The 16,765-nt window shown below is 41.9% G+C and overlaps 1 protein-coding gene across 3 annotated transcripts in view; it reads right to left on the bottom strand.

Moving 5' to 3' along the window:
• The window catches only part of znf385c (zinc finger protein 385C), a 133,327-nt gene that overhangs the window by 47,362 nt on the left and 69,200 nt on the right, over positions 1-16,765 (bottom strand). For 2 of the 3 annotated variants that reach the window (XM_056401975.1, XM_056401977.1), the window contains exon 3: positions 11,141-11,194. The exons of the other annotated variant lie outside the window; for it this stretch is intronic. In XM_056401975.1, the coding sequence (XP_056257950.1) occupies positions 11,141-11,194 (54 nt within the window). The remainder of the gene's footprint in view (positions 1-11,140; positions 11,195-16,765) is intronic. 3 annotated transcript variants of the gene reach the window in all.

The following is a 16,765-nucleotide window of genomic DNA, read 5'->3' as shown; positions in this document are numbered from 1 at the left end:
AGGTAAACTCACTTCTTTCCAACCTTTAAAACTCGGCAGAGTTTCCCTTTAACGTTATGCAATCACACAGAAAGATATCCGTCAGGCAAGAGTCACATGCTCTTATTTATGTGACTCTCGTGGCAGAGTATGTGCTGTAGAAGCTGTGACTCAGACTCGAATACCAACATTTCATCACGGATCAGCTCCTGAACAGCAGAGGTTGATGATATGCAAACATGAGAGAGCTTCCATGAATAGAATCTGTCTTTAAACATCACATCACCTCCTGGACTCAACTTTACTGGGGAAGATAAAACAAGATCAAGAATCAGTGACTACAGTGAGACTAACAAAAAAAAAAAAAGAAGTAGTATGGAAAAGGAGTTTTGGAGAGATAAACTGTCCCATTGTTCCTGTTACCTGGAAGAAACGGCTGACTCACATTAAAGTGAAAAAGAGCCACACACATGCATCGACTCCTGCATAAACGTGGAATAGAACTTTAATCCAGTGGGACAATATATAAAATGCAGTAAGATGAGAAACAATAAATATGAAATAATATATATTACCATTTGTGGTAGAGCTAGACACTTTCATTCTCGCAGGAGTCTTTAGAGAGATGACGCAGACTAATAGGGGCTGAGGCAGTGAAAAATAAAGTCAGTTTGACTACAGATTTGTCATTCGAGGTGGGGTGTTTGTTGAGCTAATAGAGCAGTGGGTTATTTGTCTCTGCTGTGTGTGTGTGTGTGTGTGTGTGTGTGTGTGTGTGTATGTCAGAGAGAGAAGGTAGAAGTGGGTTGAGCAGGAGCTTGGAGAGCTGCCACCTTCATCCCTCTGGCCCACGAGGGATGAGCGAAGAGACAGGAGGCTCGGCAGGTCCATCCATCATAATGTCTCATTGCCTCTCAAGCTTTGCTTTTTTGCATGCATGTGCACAAACACACACACACACACACACACACACACACACACACACACACACAGACACTCAGGCAGTCGAGACAGAAGCCCACAGCTGCTATTAACCGAAAACACGTAAATGTTTTAGCAAAGCACGCACTGGAGGAGGAGCGTGTTCCTCAAAGAGGCTGATGGTTTGATGATGTTACAGATGTGGAGTTGGTAGGAAGTGGACCAAAGCCCTCAATCTGACAGCGCTGCCTATTCATTAACCTCCTCATTTACACCCCCTCCACCTACAGGGCCACTTCAAACAGACATGCTATTGCTCCGTGTTGCTTGGGAACCCCTCCAGCCTCCACACATTAAAGCTGGAACCAAGGGCAAGTGGACACACACACCTCAAGGTCAAGGACTGGAAGTTAAGCTGGATATTGAGATGAGGTTTGGGTTCCAAATTTGGGAATGTGCTCTCAATGTGTTTCTCATACTACTCTCAAAAAAACCAAAAACAAAACATACATAAAACATACGTTTTCAAAGCGATTCTTTTTATTTTCTGTCAGTCTATCATAACCTTGCTTTCAGGGTGTGGCCAGCCCCCACTGAGTGGTCACAGACAATAACCCTAACCCCATGTAATTAGCCCTGATCAAGCTTCAACCCTGTTTAGCGTAGATTAACCCTGCTTCCCATGCACCCCCCCCCCCCCCCACCCCCACCCTAGATCTTACAGATAAAAACAGCAGTGGAAGAGGAAGAATGGCACCCACTCCCAGAGGGACAAGGCCTATAATCAGCCCTCCCACAGTCCCACAGCCTGTCCACTGCTTCGGGGCCCGGTGGGGGGTTGTGGCTGGATGGATGAAGTGAGACAAGGTTGAGCCCCCACCTCCACCTTTTTTTTCCTCCTCAGCTGAAACAGTGGCTGCTTCTCAGGAGGCAATGGCACGGTGAGTAATTGCAGCCATTGTTAAGGAACGGCTGTTATCATCTGGTACTGAGGAGAAGCTGCAGCAGCAGCCACACGGCTCCCTTGTGACCCACCAAACCGCTTTTAAGACGTTCTAATGGCCACGGTGAAATCAGCACAAGACAAAGGCCTGGGTGGTTAGGGCTCCACTTGACAGTAGAGCTGCTTTTTTATGAGCTGGCTAAAAGGCCAGGAGGGAGAGAACACCCGACACGAGCGAGAAGAAGACAACATTTCAGTCAAACACCTCGACGCTGAAGGCTTGGGTGCCTCGAGTGCATCCATCCTCACTGGTGGAGGGATTAAAAGGTGGCGTTTAGAAGGAGAAGTAAATATCTGAGGAAATGCTAATGTGGCATCCATTTGCATGAGTCACTAGCCAATGTACCGAAGCCATTTTAAGAGCACCAAAATCTCAAAGCACCCCACAATCTCATTACAGGCGAGATCCATCACCTCCAGAGGCCTGGTGTGCCTCCAAGTCAGAAAACAAGACTATCTGTGTATTCTCTTTGGATGCCTGTAATAATCTCATCCTTTTCATTCTCACATTTTCTCTTTCATTTGCTGCTCCTCCTCTCTGAAATGGAAGGACGGACTCTGACATGTAAGGATTTTTTGGCAGGAGAAAGGAAGACAGGATTGAGCCGCGGCTGTAATTCAGTGTTTCAGGTGAAGCATGGGAACACAGCAGCGCAGGTCCATTAGTTATCCCTCAGCTCAGCCCACACAAAAGGAAAGTACACCTTTATTCTCCGATACAATCGCAGATAAGACGGACTTCATTATGCAAATGCAGTAAAGAAGCTCTCTTTTCTGGATTCAGTGGGTCACTTTATCAAGCTCAATCAAAAATATCAAATACAGTCTAGATTTTATACATTTTTTCAACCTTAAAAAAGTTGAAGAAATCCAAAAACTGATTTTCGACCTCACTCCTTTAATAGGTCACAGAGGGTAATCATTTTTATCAATAAAAACAAATGGACTTCTGATTTTCTGAGGGCTCAGTGGGAATTCTGAAAATAACTGTTTATTGATTATTTTAGCTGCATATCTGAATCTGTTAGGAAGAAAATCCTTTAGAGGCCACGCTCTTTACATTTCATTTCTAATATGCACATAACCTCCCATCACCCTGTTCACACACTCAAATCAATACCTGTTTACAAATAGCCAATAATTCCAGCACAGTCAATTTTAATGAAAATGTATTTGCTCATAATTTGCTGGCTGAGGAAATTGTTGGAATTTATTTTGCTCGGTCAGATCACCGTGGGCCTATTTTCTAACAATCGAGGATGCTGTTGGACTTTCTCACGTTTCAAAAGAGAAAACTAAAAACATAATCATTTCTCTCCTAATCAATAAGTAGCCTGTACTTATTTTCAGACGGAAGACCAAACTTCCACTCCTAATGAGGAGGCTGAAGTGTCCGTCACTGCTCACCAGTCAGGACGCACATGTTTGGTTCTGGAGGATTTAATTTGAGCCCCAAAATAACTTGATCGATACAGTTTGAAATCTGCGACCGTTCTCGCGGCGGATAAACGAGTGGATAAGCGATCAATTCATCAATTCCACGTCAATTTCAATCATCTATTTGAGCGCTCAGCGTGCGCGCGCGATTAATTACCCTACAAAAAACCCCCAAAAAACAAACCCCTCTGTATTTCTAACATTCCCAGCAGCCACTGTCCGCGCGCCCGGCCCCATCACTCATATGTTTTGAGAGATATCAACACACTTTAAGATGATTGTCTCTCTAACAGCAGCGCTGCAACATTTCTCTACGCCGTGAGATTTTCTGGCAGTCTTCATTAACGTGTCACAGACGACTGTACTCACAGCGCAGCCACACTGTCAGCGGTGAAGAGCGGAGTATACTGAAGGTGTTCAACACTTACCGATCAGCATCGTGCGTCCAGGACCGTATCCGCGTGTCTCCAGCTCGGCGTGTCACCGTGCGTAAAAACGGTTAATAAAAATTACGCACTTTTATCCCCAGAGAGAGAGAGAGAGAGAGAGATGGAGAGGGAGAGAGAGAGAGACAGCGAGAGAGAGAGGGGGGGGGGGGACATGCACGACGCACAGGTGAGGTCTGGACGCGTCCTGTACTTGTACAGAGCCTGGAAATCTGCTGGAGCCAATTCCGACTGACTTGTTCCCCTCTCTTGTCTCTGTAATGACAACTCTTTCTTTGCGGTGCTGTATCCTCTCTTTTTTTTCTCCCACGTTGTTTTGGCGACCAATCCCGGGGAAATCTCAGATCCTACTGATGCGCGTTATCCTTCAGTTAAAATCCTATTGCTCGTGCTGCTGCTCCACTTGGCCTGAAGGAGGCGAGGAATGGGGCTGTTGGGAGAGGAGCTGGGTGTAATTGCCTGTTCCTTCTCTCTCCCTCTCTCTCTCTCACACACACACACTGACTCACCCACTCTCTCTCTAGATCTCCCACAGACCTGTCTCCTCGTCTCCCCTTCCTCTCTGTAGTCCTACCTCTCTCTGTCTCTCTCTCTGCTCCTCCTCTCAGTGAACACCTTGTAAGTTGACAGGAATGCACAGATGGGGAAATTAGCAGCTATTTTTCATAGCTATCATACCTGTACAACTTGGCAGCACATTATCCTACTAGTCAAACTTAAACTGTCTTACAGGACAGCACTATTACTGACGTGTTTCACTTGTGTGTACATCCTGCCAAGAAGCCAAAGAAGAAGAAAAGAAAATGAGTAGGGGGTGGGGGGGCAATGGAAGGCACTGAACAGCTTCGGGTGGCAGAAGCATGATAGGAGCACTGTAAACATTAAGGGAGAGAGAGGAATATTTCCTCAGACAGCCTTCCATTCGTGCTCTCATAAGGATGATTTGTGTGCACTTGTCAAGGCAGCTGGCTCGTGTGCACGACAGTGTGTTAGCGAGAGCGACGTGAGAGTGACTGCAAGTGATGGGTTCTCACAGCCATCTCTCTTGCCAGTCTGCTCCTCCTTTGTGTTTCTTCTTGTCGATGCATCATTTGGTGGAGTTGACACATATTCTGGGATTCGCAATTGGCTCGAGAGCACGGAGAGCCTGCTCGTATTAAATTTATGTTTGTTCAAATGGTGTGTGCGTGGATGTGTGGATGTGTGGATGTGTGTGTGTGTGTGTGTGTGTGTGTGTAAGCATAGATTGTGGGTTGAAGAGCCTTGGTGCAATGCTAAGCTGTCCTGGAGCAATGCCAAAGCACATCTCCCTGGGTGCTATCAGGAACTTAATTATAGCATTAAATTGCTCCCTCTCCGCCTCTCTCCCGCTCTCAGTTCACTTCCCCTTCTTTCCCCCTTTCCCCCACTTCCTGCGCTCTCTCTCTCTCTCTGTCCCTGTCTCTCTCTGCCTTTATCTCTTGTTGCTCTTTTTCCATTTTCTTGCACTTGCTGGTTTGGCAGAAATGCCTGCTGGTGCTGCTGTGTTCATGTCATCCTTGTGAGAAAAAGCCTTCAAAATGTATCTCGACTGCTCCTGACATCCACTGTGCAAGCAGAAATACTAAAGGTTCATCGGCTCTTCTCTATTCTGCATCTAAATGTTTTAATTTCATACTTGAATATCAACAACGTATTCATGATTCATGGTGTTTATCAGTTTGTTACGGTGCAGGTGTAATATTGCAAGTGTGGATGTGGAGCGCAGCAGCAGTGAGGGGTGGTAGAGATCAGATTGCTGATGGAGAGTTCCCCTTAAACATGACATATTGCCTCTGACAGAGTGTTATGTGGGGTGTGAGCTACCTTTCCCCTCCAATCCAGGTTTCTGTTCCTCGCCATTCACCGAGGCAGCAGTGGACCCACATACTCTCCCCTGGGGCAGAGTGGAGGACACAGGGGCAGCTGCTGTCCTGCTGCCTCATGCCAACCATCAGCCTACTGACTGGCACGCCAGAGCCAGGGCTAATTAGAAACACGGGAATGGCTCCAAGCTTTGCATCGGGCAGCTTCAGTTAAGACCATTTGTTCCAGCCTATATGTTCTATATGTAAAAAAACTGTGGGAACTCCACCGTAATAAATGGTTACATCTCTTAGTGGGTGCAGCTGGACTGTTATAAACTGTCCAGTTTAGCAAATAATTTACTGTACTATCTAGTCTTAAAAAAATATTTTCCTTTAAACAACAAAAGCAAGCTACTGGAAAATATGTATCATGCTAATTATGTTGTTCCCTTCCATGTGAATACTATAGCCTTGCTAATGGCATGGCTCTATGCTGGTCTGTCAGTTAGTCTACCACCTGGTCTACATTGAAATATCTCTACGACAACTGGATGGACTGCCATGACATTCATGGTCCCCAAAAATAAATCCTAATGACTTTGGTGAACTTTGCCTTTTGTTCTAGCACCAGTAAAAAAGTTTTACAAATTCCTTGAAATATCTCAATAAATACTTGATGAACTGACACCAATTTCTTCCCATTCATGGTTCCCAGAGGCTCGATTCTAATGACTTTGGTGACTCTAACTTTTCCTCTAATGCCATACTGACATTATTGATATCATATTTTTTATTGAAGTAATTCAATAATGTTTGGATGGATTACCATGAAATTTGTTACAAAGATTTATATCCTCCGCAGGATGAATTCAATTGCCTTGGTGAACCTCTGACTTTTCATCTAACTCTGTCCTGGGGTCAAAATTTTAATTGGTCCAGTACTTTGTCTAATGACAAAATATTAACTAAAGTAGTCAATGTGGTAAATGAGACATGTACTTGTACTTGTTTAATGTTAATTAGCAAATGTTGCTAAACTAATGCTAATATGCTAAACTTAATAAGTAGGTGAGCATGGCAAATATTACACCTGCTAAACATCAACATGTTAGCATTGTCAAAGTGAGCATTTTAAGATGCAGAGGTTAGCATTTAGCTCAAGGCAAAACATAATGCTGCCTGGATCACATTCTCTGTTCACATATGCACTTACACTCATTATCCACTCTGGCAATATAATACTTTAGTACTTACTTTAGTTGCTATAATACTATTTAATTATAATACTTATAGCAACTAAAGCATGATTCAGTTTTTTATGATTATGGTTTAGAACCCATAGCACTTGGTTGGAGTTGTGGTCTTGTTTTAACACTGAAACTATAAAATAAAATATAAATAAAAAATAATAAATAAATAAAAATAAATAAAAAATGTTGCCATGTGTTTCAACCCAGGTGTTATTGTAGTACTTTAAACGTCTTAAGATTGTCTTGAAATTGTATTCTCCTTAAGAAGTCTAAGACTGAGATTAAAACACGTATTCTTCTGGATGAGTAAACGTTGGTTTTTTAGTGTTAAGGATTTGAAAAACTGAATACTTCTAACTGTGTGCTAAAGGTGAAAATTGTTTAAACTAAATATGAGTGAAAACCTTGGCAACAAATTCAATAATTTCTTCGTTAGTTTGGGCCCTGACCTTGATGAAGAGATTCCTGAGATAAATGCTAATTATAATATTGATAGTTCTATTATAGATAACCCCAGCACCGTGTATTTGGGTGGGGTGGATAAATGGGAAATTATGTCAATAAAAATAAATAAATGTAGGGGGAAAAGATCAATGAATAGTGATGGCAGGGACATGTCATTACTCAAGAGCATTCTGTGTGGTCAAGGCATTTACGTATATTTTTGATTTGAAATATATCATTCACCAGAAGAATATTAAAAAATATAAAAACTTCTGAGTGTCATTCCACTGCTAATGGAATCAGCAGAAGAAATAACATGTAAATGAGACAATATATGGTGGGAATTTTTGTTGATCTTTAACAAGCATTCGACAACATAGATCATGAATTGTTAAAGAAACAGGGATGTTTCAGTGGATACAGTGAAAAGAGAAAAAAACAGACAAAAAAACAAACAAGGGGGGTTGATCTCTTGCAATAATTAATAAAGAGGTTAAAAAAGAAATAGACTGTGCTGAAAGTGAAAGAGTAAATAAAAAAAAATGTCATTATTGATCACAAGCTGGAAACCACACATGGATAATGTGAAATCTAAACTATAAAAATCAGTTGCACTTCTAGACCTGCAACAGAAAAATACAGTGTTTATTCTGCACAGCTCAGTTATTGTTCGATACATCACCTACTGTGTAGAGATTTGGGGAAATGCATGTAAAATTCATACAGAACAGAGAAAGGAGCCTTAAGAATTATGAACCCTCAAACCATCTGTGTCTTACAATTACAGACATTGAAAAAGGATGGCATTGTAGGCTGTAACAGTCCTCAGATGTTATATAAATCTAACCACTACCAAGAAAGAGTTGTTATGAAGGAAAATTTATGGTCAAGAAAACAAGACACTCAACAAGTTTAAAGATTCACAGATTCGCTTCTGTTCAAGGGAAACATTTATGCAACTTGAGACTGAATTTTAAAATGTATAAAAAAATCATTATGTTTAAGAAAAGTTTCAAGACTAACGGATAGAATAAGTAAAAGCACATGTTTTTTTGTTAAATGGCATTTGTTTTGAAAATGTTTGAGTCACTTCTTGATTTATTCACTTTGAATAAGAAGTGGGATACATAATGAAGTACTTGGTGTCTTGGTGAATGTAGAAGGGAGGACAGAATGAGCTTGGGCTCCAGCCATCTCCTTTTCAATCTCATATAAGAGGACATTATTATCAAAAGATGAACTCCAAGGTGCAAGATGAATGTAAGAAAGTAAATGTCAATTTGAAAAGATATGTTTTTTGTTTAGTGTGATTTTTCTGCATTATTGGAGCGATCAGCTATTATATTTGAAGTACAGTAGCTACTCATTTAAAAAACAACTCTTAAACCAAGTGAAAAATCACAAAATTAGCTTCACTAGCTAACTTCACTGGCAAAGAATATTTTCAAACCTAATACTATATTACTGACAGATTTATCAAGATGATAAAATTTTTGCAGAGCAGATCCTGAGTCAGAGAGAACATTTGTTCTTGGGATAAAACAGTGATCAACTCAGACTGTGATAATTTGACTCATTTTGAAACTGCGTCATAGTAAAGTAGAAAGTATATGATTTTATCAAACTTGCTCATTTCAAGTTGCCATGGTGTAAGTTTCTGTACTGCTGGACGGGGCAAATAATGTCACGATTGTTTCTCTTCATTAGTGGGGGGACGTTGAATCTGCAGTTAACACTGGTGTTAAAATACTAATGGTATTTACTGGGTTGCCGAGAGCCAAGTATCTATGGTGATGAGTGACGGACCCTGGAGAGAGGAGAAGGTCAAGCTGTCACCCTCAAGTCAGAAACAAAATTGTGTTGTCTTTCCACAGCTCTAGTGCTAGTGGCGAGAGTTGGTGATTTGAATGCACCAAGCAGGAAGATGCACACATCTGTGCACAGATGTTTTTGTCTGCAAATAGTAACGGGAACAAATTGTGGATTTAAAGCTAAAAGCACACATTTAAGTGAAAGATAAATGTGAGACTTGAATGTTGCACTGTTGTCTGTTTACAATGTTTGTGTGATTCTCAGGATGGGAAGGTGGAAGCTACAGAGGAGGTGAGCGCCTTGTAATTATCATGCAGTGTGTGTGAGCGCTGTAGCATGCCGGCACTGTCACGGCAGTGCCATGGGTTGGTTTTGGGGTGGTGATGGGTGGGTGGAAGGGAGTGGCGGGGGGCGTTGGGTGCTCCGCGACAGTGTGACAGCGAGGGCATGAGAGTTGAGGTTGAGGGAGGAAGAGGAAGCGTGAAATATGGAGATAGCTGCTGTCACCTGAGGAGATGACAGTCGGGGTATGGTGCCACGCAAACAGAATACCATGTGACATCTTGGCGGTGGCATCTGAGCGTCTCTATAACATTCTACCACCCGCCTCTATTACCTACATATCCCAACTTGCATTAGTCATTAACAGATGGCAACACCCCCCCCCCCCCAAAAAAAAAGGTGCTGATGTGAAGTTCATCCAGCTGTCTCTCAGGAGAAGCCTGATCAATACCTGTCAACGCGTGACAGCCTTATAATGTCCGCCTGTTTGTTTCCCGATATGCAGCGAGCATGCTGAGAGTGTGATGAGAGTGACACAGCTGCTTTTGGTGAGCCGGTTTGTACAAGAGCGTGGGAATGAGGGTTTGGGAGGCGTGTGGTTGACTAAACAGGACACATGCTGTTGCCGCTCCTCTGGGTTAATGGACACTGATGCATAGCTGTAGATGATCTTCTTTACTCTGCCGTCGACATAACTGTACGCAAGCCATTTTTTGTAAAATTTATACTTGCCTGGTACTCAACATAAATGCTACAAAATATTCAACATGCACACAGCACTGGCTTTATGAGCTTCGGCTTAATAGTACGAGAACTTGCGACGAATGCAAATGTGTTTGAAAATGGTGTTTTCTGATCCCCAACCACATGCCAGGACGTAATGAGTGACAGGCTAATTTATGAACAAGCAAACAGGAGAGCTAGCTCTGCCTCTCTCTCTCTCTCTCTCTCTATCTCTCTCTCTGCTGTTCCGAGCCACCAGCCTCCTCAATTAGAGCTCGCTCTGCCAACCTGCTGCTGAGGCCTGACTAGGTAATGACTGGCAGCAGAGGAGGCAAACAGCCATCTATCTTTCTCCCTGACTCTCTCTCCCCTTTCTCTCTAAACTAACAATTTTCCTTTCTCGCCCCCTCAGCCCCCCCTATCTAAACTAACAGCTTTCAGCCTCCCCCCCTTTTCTCTCTAAAGCATCAACTCTCCCTCTCTGTAAAATAACATCTTTCTCTAAAGTAAACTCGAGACAATCTCTCCCTTTACTGCTGTCTTCACACTCTTCTCTGACACTAAGCTCTCACCCTCTAAACTGACATCTCTCTGTCTTCCTCTCGCTCAATCCCTCTACCACTTTGCTTACTTTATTGGCATATTAATTTCCCTCTTCACTATCTCTCACTAGACCAAATCTCTCTCTCCCCACAGCCCTCTGCTCCCCTTTTCTCTGACTAACAAACAAACGAATTGAAGAGTACGGGGAGGGAACACCTTCGGAGCGTGACAGCCTGACCGGCTACCTGACTGACTGACAGAGAGTCTAACTAACAAAGTGACAGAAAGACTGACAGCAAGTTGGAGGAGCAGTGAGAAGGTCGACTGTGAGGCGCTAAAGTAATTTGAAGATTGGCAGACAAGAAAGGCAGATGTTGATGGGTGACAGTGTAAGATGTCCAGTCCCATAAAAGCACCTGTGGCCAGCTCCCACCATGTGTCTTAAAGGGAATAGATCAAGTTTGGTCAACTTACCCATAAGACTCAGGTTCGATTGGTCACTCACCCTCCTTGATATTAAGGCCACACCTATCAAATAAAACACACGACCACATATGAACTTCCAGTTCTGCTCAAGAAACCAGGCTTGGAACAGAGGCCGTCTCAACAGTAGTTTCATATCTAGATAAGAATGGGTATCTTAAAGGTCCTGTTCAAGAATCTCAAGCTTAAAGGGACAGTTCGGTTTACTTGACGTGGGGTTGCGTGAGGTAGTCATGCGTAGTCGGTGTGCTACCTGCAGGAGATTCAGATCAGCGAACTGAGGCAGCAGGAAACACCGGCACACTAGCAGAGCGATGTGTTGCAGTGCACAGGGGCAAGGAGAAAAAACGTTTTTTTTTTACACTTTTAAAATACGCCCACCGAAAAAATCCAATATCCGTTTAAATGTACATTTCATGTAGAATATTTTCAGTGGTTCATCTTCCCGCCAAAACCACATTTTGCTTTGGTACTACATTTTTTCATCTGCTCAACTTAAAATGATTTGCCATTGTTTAAGATTACTCACTGTTTATTTCCTTCAAATTATGTTTACATACCTTAAATCTTAATTTATGAGTGTATGATGACCTTGTCATTTTTATGATCGGCATGGCAGTGTATTGCCTTTGTTTGTTTGTTGTACAGAAAATCATCCATTCATCCATCTGTTCACCCATTCATCCATTCATTACTTGACCAACCCTCACTCAGTAAATGGTTTACTGGCTCTTGGATCCTTGTGTTTTAATGTGCACACCAGCTAGAGGCTCTACGGTCCAGTTATCTTCATAGTACCTCATCACCTTCATCACCTCATCAGTGCGTCATCAATAATAATCCAAATTCATATCATGTCAGGTTTAGAGTATATAGTCTTTTTACAGGTCCCATTTTGTATAAAGTGAGATTTCTGTGTCTTCTTTGATCATCAGGTCTTGGTTCTATATTAATACTGTGAAAGTATCAAAGCCTCAGTCCACAGAGAAATGCACACAGCTTGTATTCAGAATCTGAGCCTTAAAACAAGCTGTCAGGACTTCTGGAACTTTGTGATGTCACAACAAAGCAGTCACCACTCTCAGTCATGCACCAAGCCCCGCCCACCTGGACCCACCATCCAAACTTGCAGGATTTGGTGTCTTTGAGTGTTTTACCTGAAATCTGCTATATCTTTATTGGATCACTCAGAAAACAATCAGCCAATCAGAAGAGAGGCTCAGAGCTTCCTCTCTTCCGATTGGCTCATTGACCTGTTGTTTCTAGAGCTCCAGAGAGAAGCCTGAGAGAGGAGATGTAAAACTACACTGAGATGGTTTTTGGCTCTTAAAACCACAAATATATCTTCTTATGGATCAACATTTCAAATAAAACACAGGGAAAGTGGGACCTTTAAAAATTGATCTTATGTCTAATTTAATTTATTCATTATTTCAGTTTTTAGCAGCATTTGACCAGCCCATTTCCCATAAACCCTGGAGGATTGTGAATGAAATGTCACAGGTCGACAGCAGAGGTGAGTCAGTGAGAAAGTTGAGGAGCTGCAAACAATGTAGAAGTTTTGATACAGCAGAGGTTACAACTAGAAAGTTGGAAAAATGACATAAGAACAGAGTGTTGGTGAATGTAACTGGATATGAGCAAAACCAAGTTATGATGACACATCTATCCATGCTGCTGCACTGGTAAATTTTCATGGAAGATGTAGTTTCTTTGTATGAACGAAGTAATCATTGTTTAACTGATATGACTAATATGAAAAGTACACCCCAGGAATACGTTTCACTTTTTCAGACAGACTGATGAAAGAAAGGCAGAGTTAGATGAATGCATGGAATTAAAGCAGCTAGTGGGACAGACGCTAGCCTGGAGGTGACGTCATGACTCATGGCTACCAATACCTGATGGCTTTTTTGATGGTTAAAATGATCCATTAATGCTTATTAGATCAAAAGTAAGTGATTAATGGGGACACAATGAAAATGAATAAACAAAATTTGTTTAATAAATAATCTATTAATGTTTTATAGGCATTTGCAAGAACATTTGGGTGGTCTTTTTGTAAGTAATCCATTTGGCTGGCATCCTCCCCCAACACAATGTGCTTTTTTTTTTTTTATCCCGCTTTTTAATTCATAATTTAATTCACCACTTATTACCTGCTGAACAAGAGCATCAGAACAAAGCACATTTATTAACAACATATTACTGCAACATCCTCCCGCTTTGTCTTTTTAGTTAACTCACACTAATTATCCATCACATCTGGAGTTGTAAATGTTGCAGTAATACATGGTTAATAAATGTATTTTTGGCTGATGCTCTGCAGCTCTTTTACACAAAGTAAATGGTGACACTGATGAATTAAAGCCCTGGATAAAAAGACAAAACAAGTTATGATGGAGGATCAGAGAGGATTTCTCGCTACCCCTGCAACCCAAAAGTTGTTCTTACAAATGGCTTATAACTGATCTATATACCATTAATAAATGATTTATGAAGCATTAATAAATCCATTATTAATTGACCTGTCAAGTGTGCAGAAAGCAACTTTAAGGGTACACATGGCCGAGCCTGTCAATTCTGTTTATAAGTTACAGTTTTACATGTACAGATAACATACGGTTTTGTTTCTCCAGGCTTCCCCTGTTTACATAAGACATGAATGTCGTGGGCGATAGCTGGTGAGACTGTATGCAGCAAACTGTGGCTGTGCAGGGACTGAATACACAAACTGTTCCAGAAATAACCCTGGCTACAGCAGATAGTAATGGAAATGTATTAACATCACTAACATGTGTCTGCGACTAAAAGGTCTTCTTACTTCAGCTGGTGTTGTCAACTAATGTCACTTGACGTAACGGCTGCTCTTAGTGTGTTTCCTTAAAAAAAAAAAAAAATGGAGCAGATAGTGCCAAATACCTAGATCATATGAGTTAACCCCAGAGCAGGGAGATGCTCTCATCTCAGCATGACAATGCAGAGAATAGAGGGTGTGTGTGTGTGTGTGTGTGGGCAGTGTGTGTGTTGTGCTTGTAAGCGCCGCCACCTGCACATTCCATCGCATCACAACTGGAGAGAGAACGCCCCATTTAGCATCACTGTCACATATGGTTTCACAGACAGACAAACACAAGAACAGACAGACAGATTGTGTGTGTTTGTGTGTGTGTGTGTGTGTGTGTGTGTGAGAGAGGGAGAACGAGAGAGAGAGAGTTGGGTTCCCTAACATAAATAAATCATCAATATGTTTTGTCGCCTTGGCTGGGTTCACAGGCGGGGGATGAAGGAGAGGAGCAGGATGAGGAGGAGGTGAGGACGGGTGGAATAGATCAGGTGGGGAGGGAAACTGCTGGCTGAGGGGAATGAAAACGCAGGTGGGAATCCTTATGTCTGCTTCGTGCTTCGAGGGGAAGAGAAAGCTCAAGACCGTCTGCGGACAAACTCACGTAATTGCTGCCAAGAATAACCTAAGGCTTTGGCTGGATAGAAGATCCGTGTGAGAACTCATGCACACAATTACATAATGTGAAAATTCCTGGTTTTATGTTGAACTTGACCCTCTCCTGTGCATTGCTCTCAATGCTATCTCTGAAATGCTTTCAAGAAGTACAGGGAGTTTTGTTTTTGCCATGAAATTTGTTACAGATATTCATTGTCCCATAGTTTGACTCTTTGTTTGGCACAGCCATAGTGTCTCAATGACCAACACTTTGGCCCGTGATCTCCTAATAAAAAAATAAAAAAAACTATTTGTGACGAGCCCCGGTAGGAGGGTCCGTGTTGTTTCATTACTGAATATGAGAATAATCTATATTTCTACATTTTCATTTGGGAGAACATGCTTGTTTCTACCAGGTTCATGTTGCCTTCACTCATAGCAATCTCTGCAAGTCTCTGAAAGAGGCAGGAGAGAACACAAGCTGCCCATTCTGACTAATCATAGTTAATGCAGTCATCGCTGTGGCCACGGCCCCGATGTTTAGCTACATTTCGGAGGAGGCACATGCCATTTACTACACAGCTATAGCAGCTCACATTAAAAACTCTTAATGCACAACTTTAAATCGACCTAAAGTGTGGATTATTGTTATTATCGTTCTATTATTTCCATTTTCTATGTCTGACCCAGTGCGGTAGACTGTTATTCCTCTATCTCTCACTCTCCCACTCCCCAGGCCGGTGAGAGTGACTAATGCTGGACAATGAATGACTAATGCTGGTTTGTACTTTTATGCCTTAATTGCATTTCAGAATGTTGCTAGAATTCGTGAGGGAATAGCGTTGAATTTTTGTGCCTTATAATGTATTATTGTTAGGTTTTTTCATGGTTCAGACATGTTTTCGCATAGATTCATGAGCTATTCATAAAGTCAAAAATGGGAGACTGGTTTACTCTGTATTGGACGGTTTATGCCGCAGCTCCTATGTGAGGCACTTGAAAAATGTGCAAACTGTGACAACAGCCAGGTTGAGTAAAGGATCATCTTCTGCTTTAGTGCTGTCCCATAACAGACAAATACTACATACCAAAAATCTCTTATTCATTATCAGTTGAGTGACTCTGGGCTGTATGTTACCACACATTACACTCCTGTATTCTTGTCTTTGGGGTTTTTGGGTTGCTCATGTTCACACATATTGACCAGAGTACCCTGGTCTATAATGCATTAAGAAGAAAAAGAATTAACCACATAAATGTCTACACATGCTTTCAAATTTTCCAGCTTTTACTGCCTTAAGGCCACAAATTAAAAACTCATTAAACCATTTTTTCACTTTAATTTGGATATAGCAATGAGTAAAATTAAGGTAAAAACAAATGGCTAATAATTTCCGATAGGATACGTTGGTTGCCTTGAGTGCACATGCATATAAAAATGAAGAGTGTGAAGAATGGCTATATTTGGGCACAGCACTCAGAAGAGTATTTGTACATTTTGGTGATATTCACCTTGAAAATTCACCTTGTCTTCGGGTTCAATAAATAATACAATAAGGCAGTCAGTGGATGTGAGTGTGCTCGTTGACTAAGATAAAAGGGAGGAGAGTCATTGCAGTGGCAGAATGGGGCTTTGTACACTGAAGATAAGGCTATTCAGATTTGAAAGCAAGGGCCTTCACATAATAAATGTGGCCAGTGGCCATCCTCACCAAGAGTAAGGTCAAATTAATATCTAAAGAAGGGGCCATATTAGTAAAGTTTCTTAGACACTAAACGGTAACAGCTTAACCACTTGTGGATATAGATGTCATTTTCATTTGTTTATTGATGGGATGAGCTGTACATCGCCATGGTTTCCATGTGCAGTGTGATGAGCAAGGCTTTGTGTTTCAGGTGGAGCATCGGTACAAATAAACTACACTTGAAACTGTCAGAGAGAGCCACTGTGGCTGTAGTGCAGTTACTGTGTGCCACACATCAAAACTGCAGCAGCAGGCATGACAGTAAAAACAGAGAGAGAAAAGCAAAGGAGCTCCTCGGCATTTTCAATCAGATTCTCACAGTGTGACAGTGTGGAAGTAGACCATCATACAGAGGATGGAAAGAAAGAGAGGCAGAGAGCGGGGAAACAGCAATGATCGGAGATGCGGTTCAGTCTAAAGGGACGAGAG

This window comes from Seriola aureovittata, chromosome 17 (assembly GCF_021018895.1).
Source record: "Seriola aureovittata isolate HTS-2021-v1 ecotype China chromosome 17, ASM2101889v1, whole genome shotgun sequence".
NCBI classification, from domain to species: Eukaryota; Metazoa; Chordata; class Actinopteri; order Carangiformes; family Carangidae; genus Seriola; species Seriola aureovittata.
The sequence above is the reverse complement of the archived record's forward strand: the minus strand, read 5'-3'. Positions and strand labels throughout refer to the sequence as shown.